The 18,043-nt window shown below is 43.7% G+C and overlaps 1 protein-coding gene across 1 annotated transcript in view; it reads left to right on the plus strand.

The window, feature by feature from the left end:
• LOC306775503 (inositol 1,4,5-trisphosphate-gated calcium channel ITPR1-like) overlaps positions 1 to 18,043 on the plus strand; it is a 59,060-nt gene that overhangs the window by 29,468 nt on the left and 11,549 nt on the right. Inside the window, exons 38-49 of the mRNA XM_079265948.1 lie at positions 3,638 to 3,685; positions 5,047 to 5,179; positions 6,967 to 7,154; positions 12,109 to 12,292; positions 12,480 to 12,733; positions 13,496 to 13,696; positions 13,791 to 13,901; positions 14,225 to 14,320; positions 14,442 to 14,585; positions 14,712 to 14,819; positions 14,941 to 15,133; positions 16,907 to 17,029. Of these exons, the coding sequence (XP_079122074.1) occupies positions 3,638 to 3,685; positions 5,047 to 5,179; positions 6,967 to 7,154; positions 12,109 to 12,292; positions 12,480 to 12,733; positions 13,496 to 13,696; positions 13,791 to 13,901; positions 14,225 to 14,320; positions 14,442 to 14,585; positions 14,712 to 14,819; positions 14,941 to 15,133; positions 16,907 to 17,029 (1,783 nt within the window). The remainder of the gene's footprint in view (positions 1 to 3,637; positions 3,686 to 5,046; positions 5,180 to 6,966; positions 7,155 to 12,108; positions 12,293 to 12,479; positions 12,734 to 13,495; positions 13,697 to 13,790; positions 13,902 to 14,224; positions 14,321 to 14,441; positions 14,586 to 14,711; positions 14,820 to 14,940; positions 15,134 to 16,906; positions 17,030 to 18,043) is intronic.

Consider the following 18,043-nt stretch of genomic DNA (forward strand, 5'->3'; position numbering starts at 1 on the left):
TTTTTTTTTTCCTGGAACCCAGCCCCTCTGCCGATGTGTGACCTTCAGCTGTAATTGCCAATAAAAGTGTGGAGGAGCTGTTTACCCACACTACTTGTGTGTGTAAATGCCAGTTGCAATCATGGGGGGGGGGGGGGGGATTGTGAGAGAGCGATGATCCCTACACACACCTGTTAAATGTTGTATCTCCGTCTGTCTACACATGAAAAGCAGAGTGTCAGTTGAGTTGAAACCTGCTCCTCTCCCCACCCCAATGTGCCAATCTTCATATTTCTCTTTTCCCCCTTTTTGGTCCCCGCTAAATCATTGTGACACAATTGATCAGCTACTCCAAATCTATACTCCCCACTTTCATTCACAACCTTACTCACATGGATGCAAACACACACCCACACTGTGTAAACTTCATAGGGTTGGCTGTGAGTGTTTGTGTAGGTGTGACATGAATGTGCGTAGCTGGCTGTTGACTCTTCTGTCGCCCTTTTGAGTAAAGCAGTATGGCATGATAGTATATGATTGATAATGAAATTGTTGGGGTCACAATGCCTTTAAAAAAAAAATAGAGATAGCATGAGATGCATTTTTTACCTCCCCAATGCGTTGCTAAGTGTCAGGAAGGTGAATATCAGCTACATTTGTTGCTCTTTGGCTGTCGGAGTTATGCAAGACGAGAGTTCATGATACACAGTGCTGACTTCCCTCTTCGTGTGTGTGTGTGTGTGTGTGTGTGTGTGTGTGTGTGTGTGTGTGTGTGTGTGTGTGTGTGTGTGTGTGTGTGTGTGTGTGTGTGTGTGTGTGTGTGTGTGTGTGTGTGTGTGTGTGTGTGTGTGTGTGTGTGTGTGTGTGTGTGTGTGTGTGTGTGTGTGTGTGTACGCATTTTCATTGTGAGGTGTGAGACTGATCAGGGGTTTGCCCTGGGGAGTTTCCAGTTTGGTGGAATGCACTATCGTTAAGGCGGATGTGGCAGCTGTGAGGGGTTACCCTGTGGTGTCTGTGGTCAGACCGGGGATGATTAGTTGCACTTACGTACTCTGATCAACATATTTCTTTGTGTTTTGAAGTTGTGACAGTGAGGCCGTGTCCACAGACTCGTTGGAAGATGTTGCTCTTCCAGTATATGGGCCCCTGACCTGCTGCTGAACTCTGCCCTACCCAGTTGTCTTCAGGCAGGATCAAAGCAATTGTTGTGCTTGTCAAAAGTGCGTTTGAAGTCCTGACACAGAAAAATCCAAGTCACGTCTCAGGTCAATAATTCAAGACAAGTACAAAGCTGACGAGTTTTGCTCGTCAACAAAAGTACAGGAAATATTGGATATTATGAGTGATATAAGAAATAAAAAAGCTCCATGGTCAACTTAAAAGTGTAGCTTTTATATGTGCTGAAATGTCATTTGAATATGAGTATTCTAAAGTGTTTATGATAGTCTACTCTGCGTTTTCCCTTTCTTCTTTCACACTGACTGTCACTTTCACATGCTCGCTCTGTCTCACTTCGCTTTTGAAGATGTTCTTTGTCGGGCTGGGGGCTGTGGAAGCTGTGGTTTTTGAGCAGGGGATTCTGCAAATATGTCTTTTCTCAGGACAGCGTGTACTGCAGCTTTTGACTACCGTTTGAGGAACCTGTTGTTCGCATGTGCTGCCATGGTTAGACCCCTTTGATGTTGTTTTTTGATAGTTCACGGAGTAACTTATTCAACTATCAAGCATAGCTGTCAGTTGTTCGAGCGAGGGGTATTTCTAGACACCAGTTAAGGTGAGCCTTATGCTTCCTTTCTGTTCAACGGCCTCACTGAATGTCCAGTTGCAGCTTTTTTTATATATATTTGGACTATATATATTTTATATATTTGGACTAGGGGAAGTTAACATGTCAGGTTAAGTGAAAAGGCGAATTTGTGTTAATTTTATGGATGCATCAGATATGTGCAGAGTCGTCCCTTGGCATAGGTGGTGAAGAAGAATGCCTGTGCCATCCTCCATCCAGAAAAAAGTTCTCATATTTTTGTACTAGTCACTAATGATATTTTTGTACGATTATTTCGAAATATTACAAAAAAGCCCACATCAACATAACAATATAAATAGGGCCTATTAAATAGGCCCTATTTTCTGGGTTGCCTGCAGCATCACCCTAACAGCAAATACGGTACATATCTAGAGTTAATGGCAGTTACTCCCACCTTAAATTCAGTAGTTGGAAAGACTTTTCAGGTGTTTGCAGAATTTCTTACATCATTTTGAGGAATGCAGCTCCATCGGTATGACTTAATCCCAAAGACAAAGCAATGCAGTTTCAGTGTGAGTGTGATTGGTGGTGGAATTGGCTAAAATCTTGTCTAGGGAAACCAATTGGTGAGGGCCAGCTATGGTTATGTGACTTGAGTCTGACTGACTTGGCTCAAATTCACACGTCCAAAAAGTACACCGCAGAGTCATGACATGATATAGATAAAGGTAACTTATCATATGTGGTGCATACAGAAGCAACAGTAACCACCCTCTGAATATGCATCCATTCAGTACTGTATACCATGACCTGTGACCCTGACCCTGTGACCCTGACTGACAGAGAGAGACTCGTCAACTGTCAGTTATTTGATCCTACTGTGTTTGTTATTCTCGCTCTCTCATCCTCTCTGTCTTTCACCTGCTCTGCCACTTGCCCTCTGTGTTTTTGGTGCCAGATGACCACTGTAAGCAGCTCTGTGTCACTGGTTTAGTGACCTGGTTCCTTTTGGTGTGATTATATAACTCTAACCCCATCGCCCCTCGCCAATCCTCTCCTCTCGCCCGTCCCTCCTCTCGTGTGTCCTTTTACATAACAATTTATGTAGAACATTGCCGTTTACCAGTTTCCTTTTACTCTTGGTGATTACAAAATGGCTTAAAACAAGAACCTTCCACCTGGTGTTTCCTCATTCCTGACTTTAAGTGACTGTTCCGGTTTTAGTTCAGCTTTTTCCTCAGTTTTCCTGAAATATTAAAAGAAAAGTTTGACATTTTGGGAAATAAGCTTATTATCTTTGTTGACCTCCTGGAGTCTTATCGCCATCGTGACTGCAGAGATTCCAGGGAGTCGCTGTGACCGGCTAAGAAAAAAACCCACATTTATCATTTTTACATTTCAGTGTTTGTAAGGATTGAAGAAATATAGAGATGACATGTTAATCGGGGAACTTTAGAAATACTGGTTTCTTTTGGCAGAGCCAGGCTAGCTGTTACTCCCCATTTCCAGTATTTTTGTTAAGCTAAGCCAACCGAACAACCGCAAATAAGTACATTTCCCGAACTCACTCTGAGACAGCAATTACAAAATTAATAATTAACTAAAGTTAAGAAAAAACACAAGAAAAAAAAATCAAATCACACTGGACATGTCTTAACATGGTATTAATCGTCAACATTGTACACGTCTCCTGTCTTCCCCGTCTAAAACCGCCACAACCATAATGCTTCTCTGGTTCCTAACGTTGCAGTAAATGCATGACAATTCACACCGAGCAGACCTTCGCATTGCCACTTTTAAAGCAGTTAAAAAGGCTCACGAGTTGGTTGTTCACCTGCCAATTGCCTGCATGAATACTAACCCTGTGTTTGTATCTGTTGGACCACTGCTCACACTCCTCACTGCACCCAGCAGCTGGATCAGAACCAGCCTGAGAAGTTGTTGGAGGACCAGAAGAGGGTAGGTACTTGCAACAGCATGGCAGCTTAACTGAAAACCTCAATACTTCTGAGATTCAGAGTGAGATATCAAGTTTTTAAAATTACCTTTTTGTGCCTTTTCCCCCCCCCCCTGCTTTTTGTGTTTCTAATCACTCCCCTTCCCTGCTTTAAGTGACACCAAACCACCTAACTACTGTTTACCTGAAGGAAGAAAAAGAACACAGCCTCTTTTATCTAACGGGTTTATTTAAATGCAGGGACTCCACAAAGCGTCAGGTATTTCCATTAAAGAGGCAAGCTCTAATATTGATATTCCAGATCAACAATATTGATTGGAGTTAATCAATATATAATTATCATCTCCAAGAGAAGAAGCTTTTTAGCCAGCAGGTATGTCCAACGGCTGTTCAGCTGTTGATACAATTCAGTTCTCATATGATCACAGCCCTGCATTTATTTCAGGAGGGTAGTAATTACCATATATCTAAAATGCTGCTTTTTTATTATTATTACTCACCAACTTTTTCAACAAGTTCACAAAGACGATATGATTCAGGCCCGGTTTGTGCCAACATTTTAGATGACAGGACACTATCAGGATTTGGGTCAAGACTTCAGTGAAAGAGCAGTATTCTCCAGAGAGACCAGGGAAGCATCTTCTGACTACAGCTGATCATACCATGCGGTACACACAATACAGACAGTTGACTAACTAATAAAATGATGGAATAATTATTATAACGTCCTTCACACCTACTACCTATACATAACTCCAGAGCATAACTGTGGCAGCGGAGCTTTCATAACGCTGCTGTCGGCTATCACGGACCACCCACAGTTGACAATGATTTGAACATGATCACGCACGAACACAAAAAAAAATAAAAACTCATTTCCTGCACTTTATCCCACGAGAGGTCTGGCAGGTAGCTATGGGCTGTGGTTGCCATAACAACGACAAAGTCGTGCTGCTGCCGGCTCACCAGTGGATGAGTCACAGTGTGGGAGGGCTGGACCCAGGTCTGCCTCGGTGAACACCACGGACCTCGCGCTGTCACTGAATAGGGTCACCGCTGCTGCTGTGAAACGTGTCCGTGTCGGCTGTGTGGGCGGTGAATGACGTGAACTTCAGGTTGTGTCTGCAAGTTTTGCTTGCATAGAAATGTGGCAATTCTTTTAACTCGATATTTAACTGAAATGTTAACGGTTTCTCCATAACTGTGTGTTACAAGAGCACGTCGTTGTCATCTTCTGGGGGTCTGTTTCGGTGTCTTTATGTGCTTCTGAAATGATGATGCATGTTATCCCTGTTATACAACATCTCTCTCCCTGTTGCTGACTTCACGTCATTACATCCTTCCCTTTCTTTCCCTCTCGTAGGGCGAGGCACTGAGACAGATTCTGGTGAATCGTTACTATGGCAACTTTTATCGAAGTGGTGGGAGGAGGGACAGCCTGACGTCATTTAGCAATGGCCCCCTCAGTCCAGTAGGACCCGGCAAAAATCAATCAGGTGGGACAGCTGTTGCTCAGCTTTTGATACCGAGGACAGAAGTTGGTTGTTCATTCTTAACTGCAGAAATAAACGAGTGTAGTTGTGTAGCGCACACAAGGCCACAAAAACACTGATTTCAACATCTGTAATTGAGCCGAAGTCCTCTGCCAAAGAGGTGCATGACTTTGCTGCCAGTAATGACTGCAACTGCTACTGCTGTTAGGGGGCAGTCTAGATAAACCTTTTTTGGGTTGCCAAAATGTGTCCTGCCCCTAAAGTCACAGTAAAGCAATGTTCTTAATGTTATATTAGGATGGGACTCCATCTGTCTGGCCCCGAGCCGGTTATCAGCTCCAGAGTTGCACTGTGAAGCTGCCCTTTGAGCACGCAGAGCACCTCACTCTTATCACCGCCTGATAACGGGGTCATTGTGTAACTATAGCTGCAGTCAAAATACTGAATACTGATTCTTTGTGCAGTGTTTCTCCTATTTGAGTGTTTGGTTCTGATATGTATGATGTAACATTTTATCTGCATGTAGATTTTGGAGGACATGTTGGTGCCAATGATATGAGCTGTGAGGGTTTTTTATGTCAATGCGGTGCTGCCACATTCACCTCACAACCAGAACGGCTTGTTGTCTGCTGTGGCGCGAGAGGCAGTGTTTTCACATTCAGTGTAACGTGGGTGTGACACCATATTTTATGAATATAACGCGTGACGTACAGTTGTGATGAATGAGCCAGATGTTGTCATTTTCAACTAAACTCAAAAGACACAGAAAATCCCCAATGGTTGCCGGTTCACCATCTCTCCCATGTGCACCAAGATGTTGGAAAACCGATCACAGGAAATATACCCCTCCCCTGAATGATCCACTTTTGGCTGTTGCTAGGTGACTAGTCTGCTACTTCCCGTGAAAACAGCCGTTGCACCTGTTGCAGAAACAAGAGCCAGGCTGACTATTCCATATGTAGGCTGAAGATGAGGCCTCGGAGGGGAAATGTGCAGGCAAAGTCATGAGCAATTAACTCCACAACGCTGTACAGTTACACAAATTAGCACAGGGTGAGCATCACAGTTAGAAATCTGGCCTATTTTAAATCAATGATTTTTGACTTTGCAATGACTGTCCCATACGTTAACCTGGATCCATTTATTGTATGATTAAAGGAGTGCTACCTTTTCCCTCTTTTCGTTTTAGGTTTCTATGTGCAATATTGTGTCAAATTTCAATATCAAGCTTTGCAGTTTAATGTGTCAAATATTAAAGAAAAACACTAAATAAACTAGAATATATATATATATATATATATATATATATATATATATGAGAGATTTTTTTGATGATTGAATTATATAGTTATTATTATACTTGTTTTTTGTTAAATGAAGGGGGTAAAGCCTCAAGTCAAAGGGGCAAGCTAAAACAATGATACAATATGAAGATGTAGATCAAATGTATCAGGCCTCTGCATTTGCAGATGTTGAAAAGTAAGATGGCAGCAACTATTGTATTACTAAAGTAAGAGCAAGGTGATTTCTTTTCCCCTTCATTGTACCGTTGGGTTGTTAAACACATGAAAACATCGTGTGTCTCACTCAGGATTATCTTATGGGCATTTTTTGAACATACCTGCAAATTCCTGAAGTTACAATTTTAGCTCCTGTTTTAAATGCAGGGCGTTTCTTATTGAACTATATTTGATACATGATGTGAATGGACAATGATTGGAAAGTATTAATCCCATAAACCGTATACCTGATCCATGTGATTCTGATCTGGCCTGTCTCTGTCTCTGCAGCATTAGGGAGTCCTGGGGGGCTGAGTCGTGCAGAAATGAGCCTGGCAGAGGTGCAGTGTCACTTGGACAAAGAGGGAGCCTCTGACCTGGTCATTGACCTCATCATGAACACCACTAGTGACCGTGTTTTCCAAGAAAGCATCCTCCTGGCTATTGCATTGCTGGAGGGTGGAAACACCACCATCCAGGTTAGTTAACCCCTGAATCTCTCACCGTACACATGTGGAAACTGAAGGGACATCCTTGGGTCAACTGTCTACTTTTGAAAAACTCAACTGCTACATGTTTTAATCTATATTATTGTAAAATAATACAAATGACACACTTATCCATTCCACTTACTGTAACTGATCTGCAGTGTTTTAAAGTTGATGGGCAGTTATCTACGTAAAGGCTCAGCTTATCGTGCAGTGCATCTTTAGGTTTGCTCAGTGGAAAGACTACAACGTCCCCTGGATGGTTTTTATGACGGGAGGATCGACAGTATGTGGGTCACTGGGCCACCATAGCTGCACATATACATTACGGAGGCGGCTCTCCTCCACCTCATATCTAGCACACCATCATTTGGCTCAAAGGCCACGCCAGCTGCTAATCAAGGCCATAGTTTGTAGATTAGTATATTGTAAAATATTCTTAATTTTGTCACTGGGCAGATGTGTGCATTAGGCAATTTAACTTACTCTTCTTTCCCTATTTGCTTTAACCTAACCACTCTAACACCTCCCTGTCTTTCCACCTTTCTATAGCTTTGTCTGTTTATTTCTTCGTCTTTCCATCTGTCTGTAGCTCTGTCTGTTGATCTCCCTGTCTTTCCATCTGTCTGTAGCTCTGTCTGTTGATCTCCCTGTCTTTCCATCTGTCTGTAGCTCTCTCTGTTGATCTCCCTGTCTTTCCATCTGTCTGTAGCTCTCTCTGTTGATCTCCCTGTCTTTCCATCTGTCTGTAGCTCTCTCTGTTGATCTCCCTGTCTTTCCATCTGTCTGTAGCTCTCTCTGTTGATCTCCCTGTCTTTCCATCGATCTGTAGCTCTGTCTGTTGATCTCCGCGTCTTTCTGTCTGTTGGTTGATCTGAGGATCTCCCTGTCTTTCCATCTGCATGGAGCTCTGTCTGTTGATCCCCCTGTCTTTCCATCGATCTGTAGCTCTGTCTGTTGATCCCCCTGGCTTTCCATCTGTGTGGTGTTGTGGAAGCAAGGGGCTTGCATAATCAGATTAGAGCAAGGAAGCCACTGTGGCGAAGATAATGCTTTGGCTTCCCACGGCTGCTGCAGCGCTACGTCACGTGATCCGTCTGCGTTACATAAGCCCGATGTGAATGAACAATGAGGAATGTCTCAGCCTACAAAACATACCAGCCTCTCCCGCTCCCTTGCACTCTCTTGTCGGCCCAAACTGGGTCATACTGGGCCTCCGGAACTGGGGCAGTGGGGAGAGAGGGGGGGGAGGGACGGGGGAACACAGAGGGGATTGAGGAGAAACTGGAGCTGCTCTCACCCGTGCATTCTTTGTTCTGAGAAGGGAGGTTTCTTTTCGGGGAACCTACTCTGTATGCAGTGCTAGAAACGTGCCACATAGTACAAATATTTGTGTTCTTTGAGTTACTGGACAGTTTCCTACGTGTACGTTTCAAAAATAAATAAACGGATATGTTTTCACGGACGGTGTAAAGTTCAAATTCATAAATCAGGCATACCTTTTCCGTAAACTTTAAGTGTTACGATGAGAGAAGACTGACTACATCCACACGCACCCTCTGGTTCTGCAGTCATGCAAAGCTAATGCATACATGCCGTTGGAGGTTTTGGAGGTTTTACAGTCAATGCATTTCAGTGCTCTCTGGACTTGTTGGCTCCTCTGTGACAGCTGTGCGAGAGCGCTCAAAACAGCTGTGAATTGTGTTGTGACATTGCAACTTGTGACATTTCCCTCCTCAGCCATCTGTTGTGTAACCGCATGGCATGCTGTTTTGTTTCCCTCTAAAAAAAGTCTTGCATTGCTGGTGCGTTTAACCGATATTGCAAAAGCAACACAATGCAGTCGACAAACTCTCTTTCAGGTGGAAAAATAAAGAGAGAGGCGGCTGCTTTGAGGGGGGGAGAAGGAAGAGACAAAGGAAAGGAGGAAAAGGACTTGGAGGAGAACAGAGCAGCATTTGGTTTGCACGTGGTGCTGCTTGACGTGAGAGGGAAAGGGAGCGCGAGTATAAATAGCTGTTACATAACATCCCTTTGTTGATGCCAAGTGGCGGAACGGAAGGGGAGAAGGGAAAGCGTGATGACCTTGTTTTTCAGTGTTGTCCGCCCCCACCCCCCACTCCTCTTCGTCTCATTCCACTCAGGGTTTTTCGCCATGGATACAGACAGACACTGTGTTTACCCAACACTGTAGGGGGCCGCTCCTCTCTCTCCTTCATCTTCCATTCTCTCCTTGACCACCATGTGTTACTTTATCCATAACGTCATCCCTCCCCACGCCACTCTGGTCCTTGCTTTTCCAGTGATCTCAAAACACAGATGGTGTCTCGATGAGGCTGCACAGATGTTGCCATCGGGTGTGTAAGGACCAGCATCGAAAAACACTACAGAAGCAGCATTGTGGTTAGATGTGAAAGTTTAGGTTTTCATTTTTGGTTCATTTTAAGACGCAGCCTCGCATACAACTCTCAAATGAAAGTTTTCTGTGGTGTTTTTTCTTCGATGCGGTGTTCCAGCTTCATGTACAAGGCTTTGTCTTTGTTTCAGTGACTCACTCAATCCACTAAACTCAGTTCAGTTCTTAGAAACGGACGGTTTAAAAAAATGACTCTTTCAGATTGCTGCTGCCGGTAAAGACTTTCAACGTTGGACACAATAATTAATAACTCTGATATGACCAATACGTTGCCCTCCCAGCCACCATCAATCAAACGAGCTCACCTCTACCGCAGTGAACCATAATCGCTCAGGTAACCCTGATCCATGAGATGAAATACCCCTGCTGGCATGGTGCTAGTCCTGCCAACCCTGCACTGTGAGCCCGACTGCACACTGTCTGAGTCTGAATGCAGTATCTCTCGCCTGGGATATCCCAGAGACATTTCAGACAAAGAAAATGCAACAACTCGATGCTAAACCTCCGACTTATGGGCCGAGTAGTCACCTGTATGCAGGATCCCTGGGGTCTTTGTCTCGAGGACTGCGACATGATTGAAAGGATAGGCAGTAGAAAATGAATGTGACTACATTACGAGTTTTAGGGAGATCTAGTACTGTATGTGTGATATGTGGGTGTGTCCTCTCAAAATTGGCATGTGCCTATGCCGGAGACAGCTGACCTGGTTTTGTGAGTGTAAAAGTCAGCGCTCTCCAGCTTGTGTGTGCTTGTACTGTACAAGTGTGTTTGTTTCTGTGTGAGTTATGTAATGGTGAAGGGTAGGGGGGCTTCTCTCTGTTTGCTCTGGTCCAATCCATGTGTGTTACCCTGGGCCTCATGCCTCAACAACCCCCCCCCCCCCCCCCCCCCTCGAAGGCCCACATTTTAGCGGCCTGTAGGAGGACACTGTAATGTGAGCAGAGACAGACAGACAGCCAGGAATGACCATCACCTCCCTCCTCGGGCATGCTGTGAGTTGTGAGCTGTGAGTGTTTTGCCAGCGGTGCAGCTAATCCTCGTCTCTGCCGTCTCCACTCTGTCGTCAAGTTGTTAGTTGCGTGATGGCCTTGCTTGTCAGCCCCCCCCCCCCTAATACAGACACACACCCCTCCCCACGCTGCTATCTCCTCTTTCCTTAGTGTTGGCAGAGTGTGTACGTGCAGGAGGGCTTCTGCTCAGTGGTGGAGGGCCGGGGTGGGGCACAGTGAGGCTCAGGAATCTGCTTTGGCGCACAAGCACACCGTTATGTTGTCGTTTCTTATGGAAGCGACACGATTCAGTAGAAAAACTGTGTTAGCTCTGTGTTCAGTTAATAAGCTGCACACGCTGTCTTGTTTGGCTACTTAATTGGCTCGTTGTTTATTCTCAATTTGGAATGAAAAGATTTCGCCGTGTGTTTAACATTTCAATGCGTGTAAAATCCTTCGTGCAAACACCCTCACAGTCTCATTGAAGTCGGAGAAGCGAGGCTTGTTTTGTCCATTTTGCTGAACGCTTTCCTTGTGACTTTAATTTATTGGTTTTCTCTCGTAGCCCAGTTTTACATCTAACCTGAAAAGACAGATGGTTATGTAACAACTTTGAGCACTGGCCTAGATACTGTCTGATAGCATTCCCTTCCTATCTCTTGCTCTCGTTTCCCCTCTCTCAATCTTCTGCTTTTTTACTCCCTTATTCCCTCTTTGGTGTCTTTCGCCGCTAACTCATTTTTCCCAGTCCCCCCCCCCCCCCCCCCTCCAAACTCTGTTTCTTTATCTGTGTAGGCTTCTCCCTCTTGTGTCACTTTTCACCACGTAAGATTGGTGATTGGTGAGACTGCTTTTGCGCGTCGAAGCCTTTCCATAGGCTGCAGCAGATTACATAATCAAAACAACATCCCTGTCCCTGAAACATGGTGTAAACATTGCGTTCACAGGCTCCAAAGTGTTCCAATTTAGCATGACCCCATTCTACAGCCATAACTTCAGCGTTCAAACCCTCCCATCGTAGTAAATCCAGACTTGCATCACTATAGTTATATAATGTTTTGTGACGGTCCCGTCAAGATCGGTTTCCCCATATGTAATAGAAAATGTGTACACAATGAATTTTAAACAAACCGACCTAAAGTCTGTTTCCTGTCCCAGGATCATGTTCACGTTTTGACCTTAGTTCACTGCACTCTATAACTTATCAGTGGCATAATACAAATTTGGAGGGAGAAATCAAATTTTGATTTTGTAGTGCATGTGGTCATTTATATTAGGGCTTTATTTCGATAAGCGCTTAAGCAGTTTTAGTTTTTTTTTGTCTATAAAATGTCAGGAAACAGTGAAAAATGTTGATCTTTTGAAATGGTATGAAATAGAGAAAAGCAGCAAATCTTTACATTGAGATGTTGGAACCAGAGGAGCTTCTGTTTTTGCTTGGAGAATGATTGACACGATGAATCGATTATCAAAAGTGCATTAAGCAAGACCATAACATCCACAATCTCTGGTTTTTTCTGTTCTTGTTTCTTGTTTCTAGCGTTCGTTCTTTTGCCGTCTGACAAAAGACAAGAAATCCGAAAAGTTCTTCAGGGTTTTCTACGACCGTATGAAGCTGGCCCAGCTGGAGATCAAAGCCACGGTGACGGTAAATACCAGCGACCTGGGAAACAGAAAGAGAGACGATGACAGCCAGGACAAAGACGTCCCTGTACGCAAAAAAGGTCAGAGGTCACATACTATGATCTGAAGTATGAATTTACGTCAGGTTGTTGCCAACAAAGGATGCTAAGACGAGCTACATATATATCCTAGATGATTCAACTTTGTTTGCAAATCCAGAGTAGAAAGAGGATTTTTGTGGCTTTCGACTGATTTCATAGTCCCTGTTTGGTGCCTGTCTCTGTTTAGCTAAAGACTCAGCGGTGGTCATGACAGAGGATGTGAGAGAGCAGCTATTAGAGGCCTCGACTGCTACCAAGAAGGCCTTTAACTCATACCGGCGTGAAGCAGACCCTGAGGACCACTTCAACTCAGCCGACGGCCACCCCAGCACTGGGGACAAGAACCAGGACGAGGGAGAAATGAGTTTTGTAATTGTTATCATGCAGCCCATCCTTCGCTTCCTCCAGCTGCTTTGTGAGAATCACAACCGGGACCTACAGGTGGGAAAGACTGATTTCTTTGGGGATCACGCTTGACTACAGTTCCTTTCTTACGCTAAACCATGTTTTTGGCATCTTATCCTTGCATTCTTTTGTGTCTTCGTTGCGGGTTTAAAACACGGGTCTCGTGGTTTTATTACCGATGCTAAATCGCTTAATCACCATTGAGATTTGTATGACAGGCTAGACCTGACTTCTTTAGGCTATGGAGAAGGCTTCTCTGGCACATGTTTAAAATAAAAAAAAGTGTTACACAGGAAAAAAAATCTGCTTTTTCCTGTGTAACACTCTGTACTTTAGTTTTTATGAGAACATATCCTGTTAGCCTCTTTTGTATTTTGTGGGTCTAGAAATTGTTCCTGGTTGTCGCTGACTTTTTCAGCACTCGGATTGCTTTTATTAGAATGTAAGAAGTTCGGTTCCTGTCGGTGAACAAACCCTTCTGGAAAGATTTCCAGCGCACTATCCTGCAAACATTCCTGCCCAGTGACTGTTGGCCCGTTTCTGATGGAACAGTCAAGTTCAACAGTTCAGATGAAGGCTAACACAGTGGAAGGTTTAAGAAGACCAAAGAGCGAGTTAGCATCCATATTTCTGAGTTCTGACTAACAGAGGAGTGATTTGTAAATGACAGAATGTTAATTTGCAGCTAAACAATTTACTGTTTGGTTTCACTGATTTGGTTTTGATTGGTTTATTTTCGGTTTGCATCCAGTTCTGTCAGTCCCAGTCACACAAACCCAACCACTTTCATCTCCTCAGAACTTTCTTCGCTGTCAAAACAACAAGAACAACTACAACCTTGTGTGTGAGACTCTTCAGTTCTTGGACTGTATCTGCGGCAGCACCACAGGGGGTCTCGGTCTACTGGGACTGTACATCAACGAGAAGAACGTAGCCCTCATCAACCAAACTCTGGAGAGTCTAACGGAGTACTGCCAAGGCCCCTGCCATGAAAACCAGGTACTGAAAGAGACTATGCCAGAGGGCAGCTCTGTGACTGTACGAGGGCACTTTCCGTCTCTTTCATAATTGTATTCTTTTAAATGTCATTCAGAATTGCATTGCCACACACGAGTCCAATGGAATCGATATCATCATCGCCCTGATCCTCAATGACATCAACCCACTTGGGAAAAAGCGGATGGACCTGGTGTTGGAGCTCAAGGTGAGGAAGGCTTCATAGGAAGAATCGATACCTTTTGATGTGGGTTTCGGGTCTCGGGCCGGAAATTAGAAAACAAAACTGTGCAGTACTTTCCTTTCACAGCAGGATGGAATATCACTAAAAGTATAAGAGCTGGGCATTCATTTGTCCATAAACTCGCTTTTGTGCTCGCCTGCCAGGACAAATAACTGCAGAGTGACTTTTATTTCTAGAGCCCCCGGGTTTCTGTCTGTTTTCCTTGGATGTAGAAACTGACCGAGTTTAAGTTCTTATATTGGAGCTTTTCTTTCCTCTGCCTGCTCTGTCTCTTCTGTCACTCTTAGAACAATGCATCCAAGTTGCTGCTTGCAATCATGGAGAGCCGTCACGACAGCCAGAACCCAGAGAGGATCCTGTGCAACATGAGGCCTAAAGAGCTGGTGAGGAGATGATGTTGTGCATCGTGTCCTTTTCACATCTCAAATACAACTGAGCTGTTGCCTTAGCTACTCCGTATCACAGAGCATGGATTTGTGTGCGTGTGTGTGTGTCCCCGTCCAGGTGGAAGTGATAATGAAAGCCTATCTACAGGGGGAGGAAGAATTTGAGGACACAAAGGAGGAGGATGATAACAGGGAAGAGGAAGAACACGATGCTGCTTCCCCCCGAAACGTTGGACACAACATCTACATTTTAGCTCACCAGGTCTGCTTTTTCTCTCGCGAATCAATTACTCTGTTTATAAAGGAATATGATGCGACACGCACGTTATCCATGTGGTGTTGTTTTTGAGTGGCACGCTCACTTCTTGTCTGTGTTCCTTCCGAACAGTTGGCACGTCACAATAAGGAGCTGTCTATGATGTTAAAGCCAGGAGGGGCCAGCGGAGAGGGAGATGAGGCCTTGGAGTTCTACGCCAAACACACTGCTCAGATAGAGGTCCTTGTCGTTAGTCTGTAGTAGACTTTCACACATTTTACAATATTTTGTGATGATTTCCTTGCAAGTATACAACAATGTTGACCTACAGATGCCACGGTGACGGTGTGTCTCTATTCAGATTGTGCGCCAGGACCGCACCATGGAGGAGATAGTGTTCCCCGTGCCCAACATCTGTGAGTTCCTGACCACCGAGTCAAAGCTGCGAGTCTACTTCACCACAGAGAGAGACGAGCAGGGCAGCAAGATCAACGACTTCTTCCTGCGAGCAGAGGAACTCTTTGATGAGATGAACTGGCAGAAGAAGCTCAGAGGTGGGGTCAAGTTGGAGCATGTGTAGTGCATGTCGTGGTCAATTATGTCAAAGGATGCAGGACGACGTTTGTATCAGTAAATGTTCATTCACAGGGTTTCATCATTCACCTGAATTTGGCTGAATAAACTCTTCTATAGGTGCTACACAATTAATTGAAGCACAGGATTTGGTGAGAAGTGCAAATTCGCTTCAAAGCTCCCCAATGAGATTTTGGATACTCTTAATTCAATTCACTGTGTTCATTGTTATTATTATTAGTGTTAATAACAGATTAATCGTTTTAAATTTTAAATCGGAAAATAGTGATCGCATACAAAACATCACAAAACTCAACCCAGCATGACATGATTTCTTGTTTAGTTTGATTAACTAAACTGGTAAAGATATTCAATATCTTTAGATTGAATATATAAATAAAAAAAATGTCAAAACCAGCAAATCCTCACATTTGAGAAGGTGGAATCAATTGCATTTTGCTTGATAAATTAGTCAAACAATTACCAAAACTGTCGCTGATTCATTTTTGTTTATTGGCTCCATCGTCTTAATTGTTTCAACAGTTTACATAATGCTTCAGACCAGAGATGCCAGTGACAATAATCTTGATGAATTAACTTGATTCTTCATTAATGTGATGACGATTCCCAACTTGGTAGCGACATAGTGGCTCAATGATTGCCATCAGTCAGACGGCCCTTTCTATGTGGAGTTTGCATGTTTCCCCCCCTCAGTCCAAAGACATGCAGGTGAATCGTGAAACTCCAAATTAACTGTGGGCGTGAAGGTTGTTGCGTGAGTACGTGTCCCACTGACAGTCTAACCCGCCTCTTGCCCAATGCATGCGGGGATAGACCTCGAAGCGGATATGGAAAAAGGAAGCGTATCCCCAACTCTACAGCAGGGCTAACAATGTCACCCTGTGTGTGTGTGCTAGTGCTATGTGTGTGCGTGTTTCCACTGTCTAAAAGCAGACAGGGGTTTTCCACATTGTTTGAGTTGTGAAACATTTGTACATTAACCTTATGAATCGCAACTGAGAGCATGCTTGCTCACCGGCACCCACACTCGGTCACATTTCTAATCCACGTACAAGACTGCATACCCACACAAAGCCATATTTAGTCTCTCGCTCAGAAGAGGCAACGAACAGAGAAAAGTCCCTGATTCTGTTTCTCTTTTCCACTTCCACAAAATATTCGACGAAAAGTCAGATTGTGTGTGAAAGGTCAAAGTTTTAGGGTCTTTTCCTTCATTTTGACCTTTTTAAATTGACCTTTCACTATCAACATTTCAACAAACAATAACAATGTTCACTGGTTTGTTTTGTCTGTTTTCTGTGATTTATGTCCTCATGTTACTTTATGTAACAGTATTTCCTGTATGAGGAGGGAGAACCAGTTGAGCTCGACTCTCACAAGTTGTTACTACAACTTGGTTATGTAATAATCAATTTAGTGCTGAAACAATTCGTTGACTTAACAGTTATTCAACAGAAGCTTTGTTACACATTTTTGATCATTGAGTTATGTTTTGATTCATTACTTTTTCATTATTGTCAAATATTGGTCCTAAATGTGAGAATTTGCCACTTTTCTGTGTTTTATATCATTTGAATCGATCATCTTTGACTTTTGAACTGTTGGTTGGACAATCTGATGACTTTGCGATCTTAGAATTTACAAACAGAACAACATTCATAGACCACCTATCTAAATCATATTGTGCGTGATCAAATTTTAAGCAAAATGTCTCACTTTACCCCCCCCCCCAGCCCAACCGGTCCTGTACTGGTGCTCAAGAAACATGTCTGTGTGGAGTAACATCTCCTTCAACCTGGCTGTGCTGATGAACCTGCTGGTCTGCTTCTTCTACCCCCTGGAGGGTGTACATGCAGGTCAGTTGCATATGAGAAGACACGCGAGTGTGAGAACAGGCTTTTTAAAACGGAGCTCGAACCAAGCTTCCATCCCTTCACTAAGAATAGTGTGAGATCTCACTTCACCTTTCCAGTGGCTCAATCATTTAGAATCATTTGTATGCTTTTTCCTGTGAAGTAGTCATCTTAGTCCCGGTCCTCTTTCGTGAATATAAAACATTTATCTCTTCCTGTCGTGAATTCGCTCATGCATGTTGATTTTGTATTGATGCAGCATCTAAGCGGCACATGCGTATGTAACGCACTGTAGGTTGCATACAGACTATTTTTAAAACCATGGTAAACAAAGGACATGACTTAAAATATGCAAAACGGGAACAAAGTGGCTTTCTGACATGTTTTTCTTTCTGCTACCAACAGCCTATTACGTGTCACAGCCTGCACTGACGTGGCTTTTTGAAAATAATAGATAGAGGGGAGGCAAGCTATTCAGCAGCAAAATCCTCCTCTGCGATGTTTGTCAACTCCATCAGTGGGTTCAGTTTCTGATCTGAAACGGCTCCATGCGTCATAGATTCATGTAAACAGTGTGTTGTAATCAAAACGACAAAGTTTGCTCATGTAAATTACCATTGCCCTTTACATTTATTTAAAAGATGAACAAAGAATATGACAATAAGAATATCAAATGACACTGGAGACCATCTTGCGATGGGATCACATTAGCCGCAAGCAAATCGGACAAGCGGCGTAGAGGGGGGGGCATCCTACCCCCCTACTGCCAGATCGCTTGCTCAGACCACAGCTATCTCCGAACTCTGCCTACGTTTTGATCTACACACCAGCAGTGTGTGTAGACCGCCTCTGTGGTTCCTGCTACAGTCGGTGTCTCCAGGACACATTTTGAGATGATGACTCACACACAGACTTACAAGGTGAATACATTACCAATGTCACTGTCGTTTTTAAACCCTCAAAAAAAGCTTCTTCTTCTTTACTTCTTGTCACCTTATCTGTTGAAATTGTGAGCTA

The sequence above is a fragment of the Melanostigma gelatinosum genome (genome assembly GCF_949748355.1).
Source record: "Melanostigma gelatinosum genome assembly, chromosome: 3".
Lineage (NCBI taxonomy): Eukaryota > Metazoa > Chordata > Actinopteri > Perciformes > Zoarcidae > Melanostigma > Melanostigma gelatinosum.